Genomic DNA, 23010 nt, shown 5'->3' with positions numbered 1-23010 from the left:
GGCAATAGATGTAGCAGCACGTTAGATTAGATTTAATAATTGCCACCGAAGCTCCCCAGGCTTTTTTCAAAAGTCCATCCGCCTTCCTATCCATAGGATCTTTAAGTCCTGACGAGTCCTCAAAGGGGATAGAGGTTTTCTTGACCACCTTAGCCACTGGGACGTCAATTTTAGGAATAGTGTCCCAAACGTTGGTGTCCTCTAGGTCAAAAGATAGTCGGGCGCGGAAGTCTCGTGGTATAGAGAGTCTCTTCTCCGCATCCTCCCATTCCTCCAGTATCATGTCCTTCACATGAGCATTAACAGGGAAGACCATGGATCTCTGGGTTCTAAGACCACCAAACACCTCATCCTGAATGTTACTGCTCTTCTCCGCTTCCTCTACTTGCATCGTGTTTCAGACTACTCGTAGAAGAATATCCATACCATCTGAGTGCAACATGTATTTTTTCCGTTCCCCACCCTGAGGTGGACTAATGGTCTCACTGTTGTCAGAGTCGCCAGAAGGGTCGATTTCACCCTCAGAAGATGGTGCTATATCTTCTCTGGGTCTTTTGGGTCCCGGGACATCCTGGACTCCAGAACCTGGGGGCTGCAGAGACGTAATAGAAGCCTGAACTTCTTCTTTGATTATACTACGCATCTTATTTAATAAAGCCCCGTTCTCCTCCTTCAGGATGGAAGCTCTACATTCAGCACATAGACGTTTTGTATATGAGTCGGGAAGTCTGATGTTACAATCCAGGCACCTCTTGGATTTTACTGTGGCCTTTTTCCCTGTATCCTTCTTTTTCTCAGAAGGAGGTAGCAATTGCCTAGAGACATCCTATCAAAAATATGGAGGGCCTGGTAAGCGCAAGCTCCATTAGCCATATAAAAAAGGTAATCCTACACTTACATGACTGCGGAGCTATCCAGGGAGGGTATCAGGGTGAGATATATCTGCCATTTTGCTGTCAGGGGTGCCCAAGCTGTAAGCCTGCCTTTTGATGCTCCCCAGCCCCCCTTCTTATACCTTACCTGGTCGTCCTGTCATTTTCTCCTGCTCCCTGGCATCTGGTCTAAATGCGATTTGAATTACCCGCGCAACCGTCACCGGAAGTCGTCATCTCCGAACTTCCGGTTTCGACGCCAGGCGGTCCTGAAGAAGGGAGACAGCCGGACCCGCCCAGAGCAGGACGCCAAGAGCCCCGGCGATGGGGAAGCGGCACCCAGATGCTCCAGCATACCGGAGGGCTGAGGGACCGTGGGTTGTAGTGAATTGTTGTACCGTGGGTTGTAGTGAATATTCATGGACTTTAATAGCGGGCACACAGACTGCTGGCCGCTGCAGGAGCCGCGCTGCGGTACAGTGTGAGCGCTATTAGGGAGAATGAATGGTCACTGCTCTCCACGCACGCAGTCCCGGTGTGGGAAGCAGTGACTCTTCCGGCACAGCATCTCACACTGTGAAATCAGTGCTGGCAGCAGAGCAGGACACAGTGCTGGAAGAAAGGTGACTAGAAGAGTTTCTTTTTTGTGTGCAGCATGGGATGGGGGGTGGGTATGCATACCAGGATGAGAGATGAAGGGTGCCATGCATACCAGGATGAAGGGGGCCATGAATACCAGGATGAGGGGTGCCATGCATACCAGGAAGAGGGGTGCCATGCATACCAGGAAGAGGGGTGCCATGCATACCAGGAAGAGGGATGAGGGGGGCATGCATACCAGGATGAGAGATGAAAGGTGCCATGCATACCAGGATGAGGGGGGGCCATGCATATTAGGAGGAGGGGTGCCATGCATACCAGGATGAGGGGTGCCATGCATACCAGGATGGTGGATTGGGAAGCCATGCATATCAGGATGGGGATGAGGGGTGCCATGCATACCAGGATGGGGATGGGGGGCACGTATAACAGGAAGGAGGGGTCATATATACCAGGATGGAGGATATTAACAGAATTGGGGGACATTACCCCTATAACAGTGTCAGCAACAGACCCCCTCCCCCATAACATCATGACCACATTTTTTGCTTTTTTTCTATTTTCATCCTCTAAAACCTAGGTGTGTCTTAGGGTCCGGTGAGTCATATAGTCCGACAAATATGGTAAGTTGTTTTCATCGCCACTTATTCCACTTTTTTGTGTTCTTACGGTGGTCGAAAAACCTCAATTGTGGCGTTTTGATTTTTTTTTCTTCTCTTTACGGCACTTACGAATTCGTTTTTCATAGATTGGACTTACGAACACAGTAATAACACATTTTTATTTTATTTGCTACTTTTTAATGGGACATATGGTGGTTGATTTGAACTTCTATTTTTTTTTTCAGATTTTTAAAAAACATTTCTTTTGTTTAACTTAAACTACATTTTATAGTACCATTAGGGGACTTGAACCAGTGATCGCCTGCTATATATATGTGCTATATACAACAATGCTACAGTATTGCTGTATACAGCAAAAATCACAGTCTCCTATGAACGCCAACTACAAGCTGCCTTTCACAGGAGTACCATCATGACAGGCAATGGGGGTGTTCAGCAAACTCCAGGTAATCACGGCAACCCATCTGTGCCCCACGATCGCATTGCAGGTGTGCTGATGAGTGATTAGAACAGTGCGCCCCCTGAATATTACAACCATCGTCTGCCGGCAAAGATAAGTCAGGAAGCCAGCAGATAACATATGAGTACGTCATATATTGGTAAGGGATTTAAAGGGGCTGTCCAGTCTAAAATGACGAGTCTGCAGTCATTCTATATGACTGCAGACTTGTGAATTCTCCCAGCACACGCACTGTGAAGATTTGCCGGTGCCAGGAAATGCGATCAAGTGACCAAACCGTTTCCGGCCTCGCACAATACATTTGTACTTAGCAAGCCAGAAACAGTTCATCTTATCACATACTTACGGTCATGTGACAGCCATTCGCGGAGCGGACACCGGTGAATTCCCACAGCGGACATCGGTGAATCCCCACAGCGCACAGTGCATGCACTGGGAAGATTCACAAGTCTGCAATCCCACAGAGTGACTGCAGACTTGCCATTTCAGATGGATAACCCCTTTAACACCTACGAAAAATGCCATAAACAGAAAAATAATCAAAATGCCAGAATTATGTTTTTTAAGTCACCTTATTTCCCTAAAAATAATGCAATAAAAAGCTATCAAAATATCCTATACAGCTCCATTGACAGAAAAATAAAAATTTTCCAGGTTTCTGAAAGTAGAGACACAAACCATTTTTTTTTCACAAACTTCTGAATTTGTTTTCATTGTTACTATTAAAAAAAATCAATACAAGTTTGGTATCTCAGTTATCACATTGACCTGAAGAGTCATGCTACCAAATAATTTTTACCATATGAAGATCCCCATAAAAACGAAACCTGAAAAACAATGGCATAATTACGTTTATTCACTGCATTTTCCATTGAACTCTGAAGAGGGGGCTCATTTCAATTTTCACAGCAGTTACCAGGAAAGTCATAATCTGCTATGCCAGCTGTCCTTGGTGACACTGTCCGTATCACAATGCATCAGTATCACAATGCATCAGTATCACAATGCAGTCACCAAACAAATGGTGAAATAATGGGATCCTAAACTTTATCTTCCCTTTTCCTGCAAACACTGAAATGAGGAGGGGAGGAGTGACATCAGACACATGTGAGCAGATCCCGCCTACATTTACTACAGTTGTAATGCAAGCTAGCAGTACACTAGGTTTTCATGGCAAAAGTGACAAAACTTTTTGGATCATTTTTCATATTTTATACCATTAAAAATGTGTTAACATATTAAAAAAAAAAAAAAAATTAATATACCTTAAATTTGTACAATTGTGTTACATTTTTATGATACATTCACTTTACAGAAGAACTTCTATCAAAATTTGTATCCTCTTAATATATTGCAATCATCATATTATATAGCACCGTGTCCTTACAATTGCTCATTCTGTCTGTCTCTTTTCCATTAGATCTATGATATCACATGATTAAAAACTGACTAGCTGAATCCTTCTAAGCTCTATGTAGAAGCAAGAGGTCAATATTTTACTGTATGAGTCATGAGTCACTGGAAAAGACCCTGGCAGGGAGTAGGAGAGAGCGACTGGGTCAGGAGTTAAAGAGGGGAATGATTTTTGCAGGGAAAAGAGACTTCCTGCTTCTACAGAAATAAGAGAAGAGTTAGCTGGGTAGAAAAGCAAAATGAGCAATTGTAAGGACCTCCTGTTTCCACCTAGAGCTTAGAAGGATTCAGCTAGTCAGTTTTTAATCACATGATGTCATAGACCTAATGGAAAACAGAAGAATTAGCTGGTAGAAAGGCAAAATGAGCAATTGTAAGTGCACAGTGCTAAATAATATGATGATTGCACTATATTGAGAATAAAAAATTTTGATAGAAGTGCTTATTTACAGAGGTTGTCAATTTCCAAAATATTTTTAGGAGACTCAGAATGCGTTAAAATACTTCTAGATATTACGCTAGTGACATAGGATCTTGTGACCACTACAGCCAATAAATCTCCGTTGCAGAGACCTGATACAGCCAGTGAATGGCTGCAGCAATCAGAAAGGTCAGACTTCAAGCATTAAGACCAGAATACTTACCAGACCTGATGTAATGCATGCTTAGTACTTCTAGGGGAAAACTAAAAGAAGGGTATATGGTGGTCGTGCTGTCACAGATCTCCTTCAATTTCGACACTTCATGTGGCAGCTAAAAATATAAAAGGCAAGTTAGTGAGTTTACACATTGCAGTACATACATACACTGCTCAAAAAATAAAGGGAACACTTAAAAAACACAATGTAACTCTAAGTGAATCACACTTCTGTGAAATCAACCCGTCTAGTAATGAAGCAACACGGATTGTGAATCAATTTCTCCTGCTGTTGTGCAAATGGAACAGACAACAGGTAGAAATGATCGGCAATTAGCAAGATACCCCCTATAAATGAGTGGTTCTGCAAGTGGTGACCACAGACCATTTCTCTGTTCTCATCCTTTTTGGCTGTTGTTTTGGTCACTTTTGCATTTTGTCATTACTCTCACCCCTAGAGGTGCAGTAGCATGAGGCGGTGTCTACAACCCACAGAAGTTCCTCAGGTAGTGCATCTCATCTAGGATGGCACATCAATGCGAGCTGTGGCAAGAAGGGTAGCTGTGTCTGTCAGCACAGTGTCCAGAGCATGGAGCAGATACCAGGAGACAGGCCAGTACCACCAGGAGACGTGGAGGGGACTGTAGGAAGGTAACAACCCAGCAGCAGGACTGTTACCTCCTGTTTTGTGCAAGGAGGAACAGGAGGAGCACTGCCAGAGCCCTGCAAAATGACCTCCAGCAGGCCACTAACATCATGTGTCTACTCAAACTGTTAGAAACAGACTCCAGGAGGGTGGGATGAGGGCCCGACATCCACAAGTGGGTGTTGTGCTTACAGCCCAACACCGTGCAGGGGGATTGCCAATTGCCAGAGAACACCATGATTGACATATTCGACATTGGCGCCCTGAGCTCTTCACGGATGAAAGCAGGTTCACACTGAGCACATGTGACTGACGTGACAGTCTGGAGACGCCGTGGAGAACGTTCTGCTGCCTGCAACATCCTCCAGCATCACCGGTTTGGCAGTGGGTCAGTAATGGTTTGGGGAAGCATTTTTTTGGAGGGCCGCATAGCCCTCCATGTGCTAGTCAGAGGTATCCTGACTGCCATTAGGTACCGGGATGAGATCCTCAGACCCATTGTGAGACCGTATGAAGGTGGAGTGGGGCCTGGGTTCCTTCTGATGCATAACAATGCTAGGCCTCATGTGGCTGAAGTGTGTCAGCAGTTCCTGCATGATGGAGGCATTGATGCTATGGACTGGCCCGCCTGTTCCCCAGACCTGAATCCAATCGAGCACATCTGGGACATCATGTCTCGCTCCATCCACCAACATCACGTTGCATCACAGACTGTCCAGGAGTTGGCTGATGCTTTAATCCAGGTTTGGGAGGAGATCCCTCAGGAGAACATCCGCCACCTCATCAGGAGCATGCCCAGGCGTTGCAGGGAGGTTATCCAAGGTCATACAGGCACGTGGAGGCTACACACAATACTGAGCCTCATTTCCTTATCTTGAGGCATTTCCACTAAAGTTGGATCAGCCTGTAATTTGATTTTACACTTTGATTTTGAGTATCATTCCAAATCCAGACCCCCATGGGATATTAATGTTGATTTACATTGATCATTTTTATGTTTTATTGTTCTCAACGCATTCTGCTATGTAATGAATAAAGATTTGCAACTGGACTATTTCATTAAGTGACATCTAGGATGTGGTATTTTAGTGTTTCCTTTATTTTTTGAGCAGTGTATATTACATTATGACAAACCTGTAAGGAAACAAAACATTTTGTGAACCAAACATTACTCCCTTTTAGCACTGGCAGACAAAGGCAAAACAGGGCCCCTGTTCAAGAATAGTACATTAGCCCTTTGTATTCCATTACTTCATTATAATGCACAATCCCTCTTGTTTTGGAGGTGCAAATTATCCCCCTTACCTTTTGGGCCCCTCTGCAGTTGTACAGATAGCATTAATGGTATGCCTGACATTTAGGGTATGTTCACATATAGCAGAAAAAAATCTTTGGGGATTCTGTTGTGGATTTTCCTGAGGATTTCCACAGCGCAGCTTCATTTTTGCACATAATTTACTGCAGCGTGTAGATGACAGATTTGAAATCACTGCTGCATTAAGATTCCGCGGATCTTCCTTCCCCAATAAACCATTAGTGTGAAAATCACAAAGCAGAACTGCCGTGGAATCGGCCCTAGTTTATGAGTGAATGGTAAATTAGATTGTAGCCACATGAACTAATGTGAAATTACAATCCTGGTACTGTACGGAAAAACACAGATGTGTCCGCCATTACCTTTTTCTTACAATTAATAAGGACGCCAAAACAATATCACGATTTACATGCAAAACCCTCGACAGCCTGCAATTCACATCACAACCAGTGACGACGACACATAGACACATTTCATAGACATCTTGTGACAGAATAACATGAAATCATGTATTTTAATTTTTTTTCATTTCGAGCCCCATATCTCATGATGTGTTAATGCAAGAGGAAAGTTATGGAAGGAAACATCTGTACTTGACACGATTATACAACAGTAGATAAATAATAGGTTGGGCCTCCGGTCCTGAAATCCTGATTACTACAGTGACTACACAATGGCCACAACCTGCTTTATTAGTTCAGCTTCTTATTGTAGGGAATTTTCTCCAAATGACATAATACAGAGATTCTTGCTAAGTGTAGCTTGGTGGTGCAGTATACCTGCCATGATTAGTGAACTAGGCTTTGCTTTATGAATATTGAACCTATAGATATAAAACAAAACGAGTAACAAACTTAACATTAACATTGCTATAAAGGCACATTATATCAGACTGTGGACTTTTTACCTTGGACAAACAAAGAATGTACTGCTGACAGAGCACCTTGTGTTCTTCTGCGGGTATCTCCTCCAGACAGGAGAGGGCGTTTTCAAATGCATGTAATAGCTGTAATGGAAGCAGAGAGGTTGCATATAATAAAGCCGACACTGAAGTAGTTTTACATTGTAATGTTCCAGCCGTAAAGATTAAACAGTAATTATAGCAAAATATGCCAGAGAACACTGTGCAGTCAGTAAAGTGAATATTCTCTGGTACATAGGACTGCAATTCTAAGTATGTTTCAAGTTACACTCTAATTTATCTGTGCTTCAAATGTAATTTTAATCAGGATGCTCCAGTGAAAACACGTTATCTCATGTCCCTAGGATAAGTGATAATATGATGATCAGTGGGGATCCCACCACTAGGACCTGTACCAATTGGCAGAATGAAGCACTTTTATTCCCGTTAGAATAGATTGACAGTGCGCATGCTCAAGCGCTGCTCCATTCATTCCCCATGGGGCAGATTAGCGCGAATCTCAGCTTTTTTTGGAAGCCCTATAAAGAAAGAATGGAGTGGCGGTCAGGCATCCCATCTGCTACTCTAAATTGTAAGGGGAATCAAAGTTCCAAGTCACAGATAAAGATCTCCCCATTATGGTGATCGCTGCATGTCCCAGTAGTCAGACCACCACTGATCACCAAGTTATCAGCTACTCTCTGGATAAGTGATAAACAGGTTTCATCGGACAAACCCATTAATTTAACTACTGGAGTCCATTGAATTGGAGTGGGGTGAAGGAAGGGTGTACAATGGTCCAAACGATGGGACCCCTGGGGTTCAGCTACATATCTCCCATCCTATGGATAGGTGATAAGTTGTGATTATGGCAGAACCGCTTTAATACTTAATACTTATTAAATTCTCTTGTATGGAGCGTTTGGCAGCACATTTTACACCATTTCCCCTTTGTCAGGTATTAGGATATAATTTGAATTTTTTTTATTTTGTAATTTAGGTTTTTATTTGTACACATCAAAAATGGCTACCATAAGTCCAAAATTTCAAAAAGTCCCTACGAACAGAAAAAAATAAAATGCAAACTATAGTGTAAAGGCACATTATATCAGATTGTGGACTTTTTAGCTTCGACAAGCAATGAATGTACCGCTGACAGAGCGTACTGTTTGCAAGTGGTGGGACCCTTAGAGGAGCAACTTCAGTAGCAGTGGTATCTCCTGGCTCTAGTCTCTGAAGGGGCATAATGGTTTATTTTAAAAATGAAGTGCATGTATGTGCATATAGTATCTGTATAATCTAGCAAAAAAAGTAAAGCGTTAGCACTATAATATACCAGCTGCTGGGTCTCATTGTCTTGGAGTTCAGTCTCCTCTCCCAGCAGCTCAGTCATCTTTTTCCATAGTTGGTAAAGTTCATCCTTTTTGATGTCTTCATCTTCCTTCATCTTGATCAACTGTTGCCATGTGTGTGCTGCCTGTCATGGATATATTGAAACATTGATGGGTTAAAGGGGACAATGTGGATGTTTTCCATCTCTTAGATGCATTAGACACTCATAAAGAAAACTGTAGTTAGGAACCTGGCTCGATCAGATGACTAAAGGCTCTGCGGTGCTTCACCAGGAGCCACATGCTTTTCATAGTCTGCCAAGCACAGTGTCGTGCATTTGGTAGCGATTGTGTCTGGTGTTGTAGTGCAGTCCCATTTACCTGAATGTGACAGAGCTGCAGGACCAGGAACCATCACTGCCTATTGTATGGCGGTATACCTGGTAATCAGTGGAGCAGATGCTCCACTCACTGGAGCAACGTAGTTTCTTCAGTCTACTGATCAGCAGGATGCCAGGGTTCAGGATAGAAAAGCCCTTAAAAGAAGTTTGTCACCCCTAAAATGCATTTTAATGGACTACACAGTGTTGCAGGGGACTTAGCCCCTATAACAACCATACTAGCAATGCACCTGTTACTGGCCAAGTGCATGAGAAAATAACTTTAAATTAATATGCAAATTAGGAGGCTCTGGGGGCTCTTTGGCGTGGCCAAGGGATGGGTGCACCATTATGCCTCCTCATTTGCAGATTTTTAGCTCAACCTTCACTTCTAATTCACAGGACACATTTTCCAGAGGGAGCACTGTCTGAATGAAGCCACGCGTGTTCTCCTCCCTGTCTCCTTTCTTCTGATGCTGCTCGCTGCACTTTCAGGTTTATTAGCGTAATGAGTGGCATGAATATAAAGGAAGCGAGGAGAAGGACGCGCACAGACACAACGTGCATACGCAGCCGCATACATGCCGGCAGCAGTCACAGTGCTCGCTGACCAGAGTCAATCAGAAGCAGAGGAAGGGTCCCAATATGCAATGAGGAGGCGCATCAGTGCACCAAACTCTTAGCCAAGCCAAGGGTGCACCAAAACCTCCTCAATTGTATGTGAACTAAAGTTATTTTCTCAAGCACTGTACCAGTAAGTACCAGGTACAGTGCTACTATAGTTGTTATATGGACTAAGTCCCCTTCAACATTGTATAGCCCATTTAAAATTAATTTTGGAGGTGACGGACTACCTTTCAATTCCCTTCTCCTATCACGGTTCATTGTACTTTATTGTGTGACTTGTTTTTCCTTGCGTGTTTTGTGTAGAGTAGGCGTCTATTGTATAGGGCAGGTTTACCAGTGCGGTACGTTATATTCTTATGCCAATTATGAATGATGTAGAATAATGTGTGTACTAGGCTGCAGCACAGGATGCTGTTACATTTTTTGACGAGTGCTTGACAATAAATTTATATTCATTCAAAAAATCTTCCGACCTGTACATTGTGTTCTGCACAGTTCTGCTTCCACCAGTGTCAATGCCCCCTCACTGCTTGGCTTCTCCTGCCAGTCTATTATGGTCTATCTATAACAGGGGTGCACAACTTATTCCTGTCCAAGGGCCAAATTGTCTCAATGAACTACTTCCAATGGTGGCAATAATACTGAAAGGGACATTATCTTTTGAGAGACTTATGGCATATCAAACTATAAATCATAAGTGTCTAGATGCAGGTTCCAAGGAAGATTGGAGGAAAATCCCTCAAACAAGAATTGGCTGGCTACAAAAAGCATTTACAAGCTGTGATACTTTCAAAAGGGGGTGCTACTATGTACTAACCATGCAGGGTACTCAAAATTTTGCATCAGCCCATTTTCCTTTTTGTAATTTTTAAAATGTAAAAGATAAAAACATTTTTTTGGCCTAAAATACAAAGGAAATGTGTTATCTTTAACTTTAGGCCTTTTAGAGATCATTTCATCTTCAACTTGCTTAACTGTTCAGAATAACAGTAATTTTGAGCAGGGGTGCCCAAACTTCTACATGCCACTGTACACCACCTCTGTGGAAACACCAGCACAGAAGTCATCTGCCCCAAAAATGGATCATTTTTAAAATGTTTTGCTTTAATTTTAAAAAAGCATAAAAGGTCTGTCAGTGTCAAGTGATATTTAACAGGGTTTTTGGTTATCATCTGTTTTATGTAGAGGTCACCATACTGACATTACTGAGATTGTGCTTGCTTTAAAGAGCTTGAAAGGGGTTGCATACAGCGTTAGGAGACCTCAGCTGTCAACAATGCTCCAAATAATTGTAATAGTAAATGCAAAATATAAGCTCACCTGCATAAATTTCTTCTCCTGCTGATATAGCTCCACTAACTTTTTACAAACTTCACTCCACTTTTGCTTGTCAGAACTGGAAAATTAAGTAAGGATTAAAATGGTTTACAGAATATCAATTGGCCAAATAACCAATTAACTTTGTAATCACCTCGATTCTTTCCATTTTTCAGCCGTATATACATATATATTTATAGGAGACTGGTCATCTCACTATCTATAGTAACTGAATTGCACATCGGAATAATACATGACACTAATAACTTACCTATGTTACGAATGTGACAAGGGCGACATTACTTCCTTCTAATATTGATATGCAGTGTGTATATATGTGTACATATCTATAAAAATGATGACTATGCCCTGGTATACAGTACAGACCAAAAGTTTGGACACAACTTCTCATTTAAATATTTTTCTGTATTTTCATGACTATGAAAATTGTACATTCACACTGAAGGCATCAAAACTATGAATTAACACATGTGGAATTATATACTTAACAAAAAAGTGTGAAACAACTGAAAATATGTCTTATATTCTAGATTCTTCAAAGTAGCCACCTTTTGCTTTGATGACTGCTTTGCACACTCTTGGCATTCTTGTCAGTGAATATTGAGAGGGCAATATCAATGTTGGATGATAAAATGTAATGTCCAATGTAACTTAATGGTCACTGTACTTTCAGGCAATCTCAGTTCAACTAATAGTTAATATGCTAAACAAACAATCTGCAAAATGTTCATTTAGAAATTATGGTGTCTTAACAACCCCTATCTGGTACTGCTGCATTCATAAAAGTCCAGTCTATCAAAATATAAAATTAATGCCCTTACCGACATGCTGAAATTTCTTTGATGAAATCAGCCATCAAGTGCGGGGAAAGATGCGGGCTCAGCATCAAAGTCAGGGACACAACCTTTGACGTAAATATATGCAAAAATTGTGAAGGGGATAATCCCCCCAGCATACAAAAAATAACCACTCCAAAGTGTCAGCCTCTAGATGCCTTCCAAATGTCTAACTTACTGTTTATTGCCTGTTTTGAATTGTAATCCATCTCTAGCGGCAAAGACACTGAGACATTTTACATAAAGTGGGGCTGGTTTTGTCTTTCTGCTCCTACTCTCCTGTCTGTCAAACTGCATTCAGGTGTTTCAAAGAGACAGGTTTTCAGTTACAAGAAGGCAAGCCACTGGACAATGGCAGGAGCAATTCATGCTGGGAATAGAGGTAAATGAAGTTACAGCACCTATTGTTCTGGCAGAATGCTGATGAAGCGGAACCACCCTCATAAAAAGAGTGAATGGCAAGTTACAGAGCATAAGACTTAGGCAATTCTTAGACTTACCTGATTGATATATGCTCCAAAAGTAGATTTAAGTTGTTGTGAGGGATGAGGACATTAAGACTATGCTTTTCTACCATGTAAAAAGACAAGCATGTCTCAAATAAGTTATTTAAGAGCTTACTGCAAAGTAAATGACCGTTTCATCCCAATATTGTCTGACAAGGCCCTATTATCACATCATCCTATAAGACTTTAGATGCACTTTCACGAAATTTCCTTTTATAATAAATGCCCTCTACTTAAGGAAAGTAGAAAAATAGTCAAGTAATCATCACATCATATTAAGCAAGATGGCACAGAAACTGGGGCGAGAGCTTTTAAAATCATTACACAGAAAAAGGACAGACAGAAATAACTTGTTCCATGCTAATAGCGGCCACAATGTACTCACAACTGCTTCCTCCCCTAAAGGTTAATGTATAAGCGCCAGGACTGAATCACCATTATTAAGGCAAATCACTGAGCGGAGCTTTATTACAGGAACTGTTATATCATGACGAATATGTACTCTAATAATTCACACAGACTTGTTGGGGTTTTTGTTGTTTTTAAAACTTTAAGAGAACCTGTCATCATGATTTTGCATGTCAAAGTAAAGGCATGGCCATAATGGCACAGTTATGCAGATTCAATAGATATCTTGAATGAAGAAATCCGCATTCTGGTTGATTTTAATCTGCAAGTGAAATTTGGGTGTAATAACCTTTCAGTGTTTAAAATTACATTATATATGAATGTAAGCCCACAGCTGTCTTCTTTACCTTGGCTAGTTATGAAGAATAGGGGGGAACCCAAGTCATTTTTTTATTTACTAAAACCAAACTAAAAACACCTGCGTAAATGCATTTACAATGCAAGCGCTTTTTTTTTAACTGTGGATTTACCGCATCTAATGCAAGTCTACGGGGAAATTCCACACAGAAGACTGAGCGTTCCCACAAGAAAAATTGACATGTTGCGGCTCAGAAATCTGCACCGCAGGTGAGTTTACACAGCATAAAAAGTAGCACAGTGGGCATGAGATGGCTGTTAATCCTATCCACTGTGCTTGTACTGTACAATCCAGCGTTTTGGAAGCAGCGAAAATACGCTGCGTCCAGAATGCTAGCATTACTGATCGTGGGCGCGCAGCCTTATGGCTCTTGGAAGAAGAGGACAAAACGCAAAAACAAAAACTAGCCATGTTGGGAAAGGGCTAATGTAGAACATCTTTGTTTGTTTTTTTTTAAACATAAGTGGGAATATGGCTACATTTCTAAGTTTTCAATAATGAAAATGTAATTAATGACAACCCGTAGGTACCACACACCATAGATTCAAAGCATACAGCCCATTTTGGCTTTTTCCTCCAAGAGCACCACTCCGTTCATGAGCTGCAGTAATAACTCATTCATTTAAACAGGGCTTTGTAGAGATTTTTTATACGGTGCCTGGGTAAAAGTGGTATTCAAAAAGCTGCAGACCCCTTGTTCTAAGCATCTGTGGGGGGTCCCTACAGTCGTACAGCTAGATCCCAACAACATTAACAATATCATATCAATATCTTAGACTTGAAGCATAATGAAATCAAGGAAGATCAATACTTACCTTTTGTAAAGTTCCAACAATTTCTGATATACATTCGGCAAATCGTCTTTAAAATCTTTTTGGTTGACCTTCTCATATAAGTTTACCAACCCCTATAGAAAATTAAAAAAAAATTGTAAAAAAAAAAAACAATATAAAACTGTACCAGTTACTGTGAATATGTAGCTGTTGTTAGCGCGATCACATGTTTATGTTCTACCGTATCAGTGTTTTCTCTGAAAATCTTACCATAGTAATATTGTGTTCTCTTCCTAAAGGTAATTACACAATTAGCAGAATAACACTTCTGTCAGAGGGTAGAGATAAAACACAGTAATAGTGTGACACCCCAGGGGTCTGGTTGCCACAGTGATAGAGATATTACGTCTGAGAGCAGGTGGGAGGTCTCTTGGTCAGGAATCCTATGCATGCCACACCTCCTGCCCAGTCCTGGGAGGGGAAGAACTTCCCCTATATAAACCTAGGGCTGAGGCAGGGTTAGTGAGTAGAGAAGAAGTAGAGACAGAGAAAAGAAGCAAATATAGGAACAGAACATCAGGAGCTCTGTGGGAGCAGTGTTACAAGGAGTCAGGGGCTGGCAGCTGCAGAGCTCGCCCTGACTGAGAAGATTTCTTACCGGACCCGGAGTCCGAGGCTGTGGGGACTAACTCCTACCCAGCAGCAGAATCCGTCAGGCAGGGGATTCCAGGTCCTCTGGCCAAGAAACCCGAAGGCACGGTCACACGCGTGGGACCAGCACCGCCGTCGTGGAGCGGAAGCTACTAGAAGGCCCCGAGTCACCGGCCATACGGGTGAGCACCACACGGTACACTCAGGGACGTGGGCTACTTATACCCGCCTCTAGCAAGGTAGCCAGAAGAGTATCGTTAGTTTGGGAGGCCTACAGCTCCGCCTGGCCAGGGGAGATCCCATCTGCTCAAGGACTGACCAGGCCCCAATCGCTAGCCAGTACTCCGGGAGGGTCTATCTTTGTCACCAGTAAAGACCCTGAACTACACAGTACCGTCTCCGAGTGGTTCCTGCTACCCCCATCATCCACGTCGGCTGCCCTGAGGCCATACCCCTCCCGTTGGGGGTTATACTATCACGCTGCACAATCCTACCACCGGCCTCAGCGGTCTGCCCTGCAGCAGCAGCTCCCTGGCTGCACTCAACGGGTGGCGTAGTCGTCCAACATCACCGCTAAAACAGCGCCACTTAGTCTGACCCCCTGGGCACGGACCGGGTCACCGCCACGAGACTACTACCCTCAAGAGATCCGGCTCCGGGTAAGCTCCCGCGTGCGCAACGCTGCGCGACACAGGCCCAGGGGTGCGTCAATAGCTGCAATAGTCAATAAATGAATGACTGTGATTATGGAGTTAATGGGGCCAGCACATTAACTGTTATTACATTCTCTATCCCCGAGGTTTTCAGCCCATGGTATGTGCACCTAGGGTGGACAGAACAATCCTCTAGGGAGAACTTGCACTTTGCTCATGCTTTGATTTTAATAAGCTGCATAGCCTATAATGATAGTATTGGAGTATTTTCATGTCATTTTTGCGAGAAGGTGGAACTTGAATTAGAAAAAATAGAAAACAAAAAAAAAGAGAAAAAAGGATGAGTAGTAAAACATAGTAAATCTGTGTGCTAAGCTCCGGACACTGGCAGGTTTCTAAGGATATGATGTCTGACAACTCAATTGAAAAGCAGTTATTCCCCATCGCCCGGCCTGTGGTACAGGGTGATGGTGTCAGCACCCACCGAATCCAACAAATAGATCTGAGAAAGTATTAGACACTATCGGCCATATGAAATCATTCCCGCAAAATTAGTTTTGCTTAGTTAATATTGCTGCCTCCTGAGAGCTGCGAGCCAACAATTACCCTCCACATCCAGAGAAGAGGCGTCTCCTCCATGACGATTGAGCGACTCGTTACGATGGAAATGTCCGTCAGTTTCTCGGCAACAACATTTTAAACTAATTTTTTTTTTCTTTTCTATGTCTTTGGGGCCAGCATATTCCACTGCACTTTACAATTTGGAGGGGACATGTACAAACTACCAATAATTCTTCATAACTCAGAACCTAGAAAGTCTAATGGTGTAAAGTGGGGAAAATGTTCCTGGTATGAAACAGATTACAATCTTCTATAAAAAAAAAAGCAAAAAAAAATCAGTGCTACCTATGGCCACTTTTACACTGCATTTGTTCAGTGGCTTCATGAATGGCAAATTAAGCAACTTAAAAAATAGTCATTAAATATTTACTTTTGGCTGTTGCAGAGTCTGTGTAACTCCTTCACACAGTTGCTATTCTGCATCTTTGGACGTAGAGCCCATAGCACAGTCCTCTTGGCTGTGTGGGTTCTCTCCTCTCTTATCCTCCCTTCTCTTGGTGCTAGACATAGCAGAATGAAGAGGGTAAAAAGCAGCAAACTGCAGATCACAATGTGGAGGTGGTGGGGGGCATTCAAGTTTTCAGGGAGGGAAGGCTGTATATTATAAGAGTAAAGATAGGGCATACTGAAAAGGAAGGGGGGAGAATCACATGGACAGAGTATGAGAGTTTGAGAAAAAAGGGAAACTACAGTGGGCTATGCAGCTGCGGTGGGGGATTCATAAAAGTCAGAAACTAGGAGCAGATGGAAAACTGATAAGAAATGAAGAAATTAAAGGGGTTGTACACCTTTGCAAACATTTATAACTCAAAAGCATGTATAATTCATTTCAGTAAATGGGTTTTGTTAAAAAATTTGTACCGTTCGGCTTTTTGCTTCCCTGCAACATCAGATTTGATGTGATCTGTGGTCATAAATCTGTGGGGCCATAAATAATTTATGTAAATGGGTTTCATTAAAAATGTTGCACTGTTTTGTTCTTTGTTTCCTTACAGCTTCAACTTTGATGTAGTCTGTGTTCACAAATCAGCTGAAAGGATCCCAGAATAAGACAGATAAAAGAGTTACAAACTCCCTGTCAGGCCGTCATAGCGAACAAACAATTGGGGCAGCATCAACCTTATGGAATATATCGGGTGTAGGAATTTCCAAAGGAAGACGATGCCCAGTCTATATCCATATAGTGAAAAATGGCAACATCATCTAGAATCGAAGACTATGACTTGACAAAGACCCATCTGTCAGTCAGGAATGAGATGAAGCTGTCTCACTATACATATGATGAAGTTATAAAAAGGAAAAAAAAATTGATTCTGAAAGCTGTTGCCATTTTTTCATAATATTGACCGTCATAGCAGATTTTCATATCTGGGACTATTTTATTTTTTCTACAGGGGCTAAGAACTGACAGGCAAGTAGCTGCTAACTACCTGCCTGATTTTTGCCTATTCAGAGAAGCTCCTGCCTTTGATTCAGCTGCTTCATTTGGTATCACGTCAAGAGAGCAGCTCTTCCACCACCGGGCTGCTCTGTCGACAGGACATGACTGCTGACTTCATGCTGATTGACGGACGGCTCTGAGCAGTTAGGCAGCAGGGAACCAGCTGTCAATCTGCATGACATCGGCAGTCACGCCCTATCAACGGAGCGGAAGTGAAGCAGCTGCTTTGTCGACATGACATCACCAGAAGCTGCAGAATCTCTGGCAGGAGCATCTCTGAGAGGACAGAATTTGCCGCCGGGCAGAAAAGGCAGGTAGTTAGCAAAGTCAGTTCTTAGCCCTATGAGAAAAAAATTTAAATATTCCCTGATAACCTCTAAAACTCATTCTGCAGCCAGCAATGTACAATGCAACACAGAGGCTACAGAAGGCAAAAGGTGTAACATTTTTATTGAAACCAAATTACAAAACTGATTTTTAGCCCTAATTACATGCATTTAAGTAAGAAGAAAAATGTTATCAAAGGAGGACAACCTCTTTAAGCTTGTAGATAAACTTGTCCATGGCAATTAAGATCAACCTGCAGTAAATTTGGCTTTCCTGTCCTGTCAGTGAATGATTATTTTTTTTCTTTAACAAACTTCTATATTGATGTTCTCCATATCCAATCCCATACCCTACCTGCCAGGCCAACAACTGTTCTGGTTCAATCTCTGTAGCCTTCTTGTAGGCAGCCTGGGCCTGGTCTGGTTGCTCCAGTTCAGATGCTGCCAATCCAATGAAAACCCAGGCATTGTAGTTATTTTTCTCTAGCTTCAGCACAGCCTATAAATGGAATAAAGCGACAAAAAAATGCATATTACTGTAATCAGTCATCTGTGGTACGTTCTAACTCCCTGCATGTTACAATATTTTTACAAACAAAAAAAACAACATAAATTGCAGCATTATTCACGGTGTGAGAACACAGCCTTGTTGGATCATTCCTCTTTGTAAGACCTTATGAGTAAATATGCTGTCCAGCAGGAAAACACTCTACATGTAGTAAAAAACGGCACAGAGCCTAGCCCCTATTATTGGCTCAAGAACGGCTATAGTCAGGAGGGGCTACATGCTACATGCAATGCCTCTTACCTTACAGTGCTTCAGCGCCTCCTTGTAGTCCTTACTCCTGATGGACTCTCTGGCGCTCTTCAGTGCAGCCTTCACTTCTTTACTGGACATGGTGACTAAGGCTACATAGAGGAACAGGAAGACTGGTGTTATAGTCATCTGAAATCCACACCTGCCATGGTCTACACTAAAAATAGGAAGCTATCCCATTATGACAAAATCAAACAGACAAAATGACTATCAGTGTGGGTCTAGAAGCTCAAAGCAGTTGTTTCATGAAGACAACACCTGTCCAAGTGACCTATAGACGTCATACAGTGGGTCCCCTGCTCGAGACTCTAGTTTGCCTGAACTGAGTGCAGCTTTATAGGTTTGGCTTCCTACCAGCAAATGTAAGCCATCCTTGTACTGTTCGTGCCATTAAAATGATGGAAATCTCCATGCGATCCCATTAACAGTCAATGAGACCAGCCATATGACAGGTCATATAGTGCTGTGGTGTAGATGTGAACAGCAGCTTACAGGCAGTGTCCCATCTCCTGTTCCTTGTTTTCTCCTTTGCTATGTACAGCTGGTTCACACACCTAAGACCTGGGACAGAGATCACACTGTGATGCAAACACAAGCTGCTCTTGATTCCATTTTCCACAGCCCCTTTGAAAACTGAAAAGAGCAATCCGATGGACTGACATAGGCAGCGACATGACTTTCCCTTTGTTACATCTCCACCATTTTCTTTTCTCATTTGGAAAGCCATCCTAAAATGAGGGAGCAACCAAGAAATCCTAGCAAGACAGCCATCTCTCATACAGACAGGAGATTTAATGAATCACTTACAAATACACAACCCAGCACTCATCTCTGGGCAGTTTGCTGATTATTTTCTTTAATTGAAACACTCAAGTTTATTGAGGTTGCTCTGTGGTTGGCGGGGCCGGGACTCAGGGTAGGCAAATGCCTAGGGAGCTACCTCCTGCCTCCCACTTTGTAAAAAAAACTTGACATTGCTGAATGCCTGCAGTCGCCTGGCACTTTCCTCCATCCGCAGGCATTCAGCACATTAACGGCAGGGGCACAGGCACAGAGGTGAGTGGTGTCAGTGAGTCATGACACCACTTACCACTCTCTCTACTCAACTGTAATCGCACCTATAAGATGGGTGGGCTGTGGTGGACATCAAATTGTATATTGGTGGGCTGTTGTGGATACACTGTATAGGTGGCTGTGGTGACCATCATACTATGTAGGGAGACAGTGTGAGGAGGGGAGGGACAGTTTGGAGAGGACAACGTGGTGGGCAGTATGAAGACATAGTGTGAAGAGGGGCCAGTGTGAAATGGGGGCACAGTATGGAGAGAGGATAGCATGGCCAGGGGAAAGTGTGGAAATATAGCGAGTCTAAGGGAAAACAGTGAAGAGGGGAAAGCCATGGTATAGGCGGTGGTTCATAAGGGCAGATGGTGTGGCGGTTGTAGCTGATAATGGCGGACATTGTGGAGGTCATATACCATAGGAGGTTTATTTAGAGCACAGAATGTACTGATATTTTTATGCAGAGGTCATTATAATAACACTTTTATTTTTAAGGGCACCATGTTATTATGTGCTGCTTCAGCTTCCTCTGCCTAGGGCACCAAATTACCTTTATCATTACTCTCTGATTGGCAGTGGTTTATTAAGGGTACTCTGTGGCTACCACTGATTTTTGGCTGGCACTGTTATATGGAGCACAATTTCTGGTTGGCACTGTGGGTGATCTCTGGTTAGCACTGTTTCATGGTGGCACTATAATTGGTACTATTTTATGGCAACTATCTGACTGGCACTAGTTTATGGAGATATTCTCTGGTTGGCACTGTTTTATGGTGATGCTTTCTGGGTAGCACTGGTTTATGGGGATACTCTTTGGCTGCCACTGTCACATTGTGACTCTCTTGCCTGCAGTTGTTTATAGTGACCCTCTCTATCACTATCATAACAATGGGGTACTATCTGGTTGGCAATGGCATAAGGGGGTACTCTGTCTGGCACTGGAATATAGGGTGCTCTGTCTGGCACTGGTATATGGGGTACTCTTTATCTGACATTGGTATATGGGCATATTGTCTGGCTGGCTCTGGTATATGGAAGTACTTTGTGGCTAGTACTGATATATGAGGCTACTCACCGGCTGGTTCCGGTATATGAAGGTAGTTTGTTGCTACCACTGGTATATAGGGGTACCATGTGGCAAGCACTTGTATATGGAAGTATTCCCTGGTTTGCACTGTAGATGAGGGTGCTCTCTGTCATTGGTATATAGGGGTAGTCTAGCGGGCATTTGTGTATGGGGATGCTCTCTGTCTAACACTTATATGGGGATGCTCTCTAGCTGACACTGGTATATGGGGGTAATCTGTGCTAGCACAGCATATGGGGGGTGTTCTCTAGCTGATACTGGTATATGGGGGTGCTCTCTGGCTGACACTGCTATATAGGGGTACTCTGTGGTTAGCACTGTATATGGTGGTGCTCTCTGGCTGACACTGCTATATAGGGGTACTCTGTGGTTAGCACTGTATATGGTGGTGCTCTCTGGCTGACACTGCTATATAGTGGTACTCTGTGGTTAGCACTGTATATGGAGGTGCTCTCTGGTTGACACTGCTATATAGGGGTACTCTGTGGTTAGCACTGTATATGGGGGTGATCTCTGACTGACACTGCTATATAGGGGTACTCTGTGGTTAGCACTGTATATGGTGGTGCTCTCTGGCTGACACTGCTATATAGGCGTACTCTGTGGTTAGCACTGTATATGGGGGTGTTCTCTGGTTGACACTGCTATATAGGGGTACTCTGTGGTTAGCACTGTATATGGAGGTGTTCTCAGGTTGACACTGCTACATAGGGGTACTCTGTGGTTAGCACTGTATATGGGGGTGATCTCTGGCTGACACTGCTATATAGGGGTACTCTATGGTTAGCATTGTATATGGTGGTGCTCTCTGGCTGACATGGCTATATAGTGGTACTCTGTGGTTAGCACTGTATATGGAGGTGCTCTCTGGTTGACACTGCTATATAGGGGTACTCTGTGGTTAGCACTGTATATGGAGGTGCTCTCTGGTTGACACTGCTACATAGGGGTACTCTGTGGTTAGCACTGTATATGGGGGTGATCTCTGGCTGACACTGCTATATAGGGGTACTCTATGGTTAGCACTGTATATGGTGGTGCTCTCTGGCTGACACTGCTATATAGTGGTACTCTGTGGTTAGCACTGTATATGGGGGTGATCTCTGGCTGACACTGCTATATAGGGGTACTCTGTGGTTAGCACTGTATATGGGGGTGATCTCTGGCTGACACTGCTATATAGGGGTACTCTGTGGTTAGCACTGTATATGGAGGTGCTCTCTGGTTGACACTGCTATATAGGGATACTCTGTGGTTAGCACTGTATATGGGGGTGCTCTCTGGCTGACACTGCTCTATAGGGGTGTTCTCTGGTTGACACTGGTATATAGGGGTACTCTGTGATTAGAACACATATATGGGGGCTTTGGCTCTTATTATGGGGTCTGTGGCCAGTATTGCGTGTGGACGTTATATGGAAATAGATTTCTTTGGTGATCTGACAGAGCTCAGCAGCAGATTAATGACACAGGCAGCAGTAAGAGGTGACATTACACTACAGGGCGCTCAGCTCGCACTCGCTGCCGACACTTATACCAGCGCGTACTCCGCCACGTACATACCGCACTCACATCCAGGCTGCTCCGCCGTGTCACATCCAGAGTAGATAAAGGACCTGTGATGACGTATGACCTATCACATTCACCGGAAAAGACACATGCCGACTACACTGCTGGAGGACCTTTGGGAATGGTGAACACGTGATCAGTCACGTGCATGGGAGGAGGCAGCAATGCAGGGAGGTTCTGTGTACAGATTGTGCAAGGAAACTACTCGAGCAGGCGGCACAGCACTGAGAGCGGGATGTGGGGATCGTGCTGACCATGCTGAAGTTTTACTTATTCGGCAATTTATTTTTGTCTGTTTTTTTACAGGTTTATCAACAAAAACCACAATAATGAAATACAATGGAGCGAGGTGCACTGAAGTGAATCTTAAGCGTATTCACACCCGGGCACCTCGCTCCATTGTATCTTATTATTGTGGTTTTTGTTGATAAACCTGTAAAAAAACAGACAAAAATAAATTGCCGAGTAAGTAACAAACTTCAGCATCGTGCTGTGCTGGTAGAAAGTATAGCGGAGGGACAGTCTGCGTGTAATGTGCGTGTAGCAGGGCTGTGCGCGTGTAATGTGCGTGTAGCAGGGCTGTGCGCGTGTAATGTGCGTGTAGCAAGGCTGTGCGCGTTGTGACAGAGTCACTGGTGATGTGTGTGAGGAGAGATATGTTTCACTAGGGCTCCTGGCCTTAGTGAACTAAAACTCGAAGTTTCTTCAAAATGTTAGGTGCTGAAGAGGTTAATCAGCTTTCAGGGGTCTGGTTCTTTGT

General features: G+C 43.1%; 1 protein-coding gene across 2 annotated transcripts in view; it reads right to left on the bottom strand.

The window, feature by feature from the left end:
• The window catches only part of SKIC3 (SKI3 subunit of superkiller complex), a 194906-nt gene extending 172507 nt beyond the window's left edge, over positions 1-22399 (bottom strand). Inside the window, exons 1-8 of one of the 2 annotated variants that reach the window (XM_073678321.1) lie at positions 22245-22399; positions 18525-18625; positions 18072-18215; positions 14067-14158; positions 11126-11201; positions 8804-8944; positions 7474-7572; positions 4613-4721 (exon numbers count right to left, since the gene is read on the bottom strand). In XM_073678321.1, the coding sequence (XP_073534422.1) occupies positions 4613-4721; positions 7474-7572; positions 8804-8944; positions 11126-11201; positions 14067-14158; positions 18072-18215; positions 18525-18614 (751 nt within the window). In that variant the 5' untranslated portion in view covers positions 18615-18625; positions 22245-22399. The remainder of the gene's footprint in view (positions 1-4612; positions 4722-7473; positions 7573-8803; positions 8945-11125; positions 11202-14066; positions 14159-18071; positions 18216-18524; positions 18626-22244) is intronic. The other variant, XM_073678329.1, reaches the window with a different exon arrangement.
• Between the last annotated feature and the right edge of the window lie 611 nt (positions 22400-23010).

Source organism: Phyllobates terribilis, unplaced genomic scaffold (genome assembly GCF_046119375.1).
Source record: "Phyllobates terribilis strain yellow unplaced genomic scaffold, ASM4611937v1 Scaffold_1__5_contigs__length_1240528914, whole genome shotgun sequence".
Lineage (NCBI taxonomy): Eukaryota > Metazoa > Chordata > Amphibia > Anura > Dendrobatidae > Phyllobates > Phyllobates terribilis.
The sequence above is the reverse complement of the archived record's forward strand: the minus strand, read 5'-3'. Positions and strand labels throughout refer to the sequence as shown.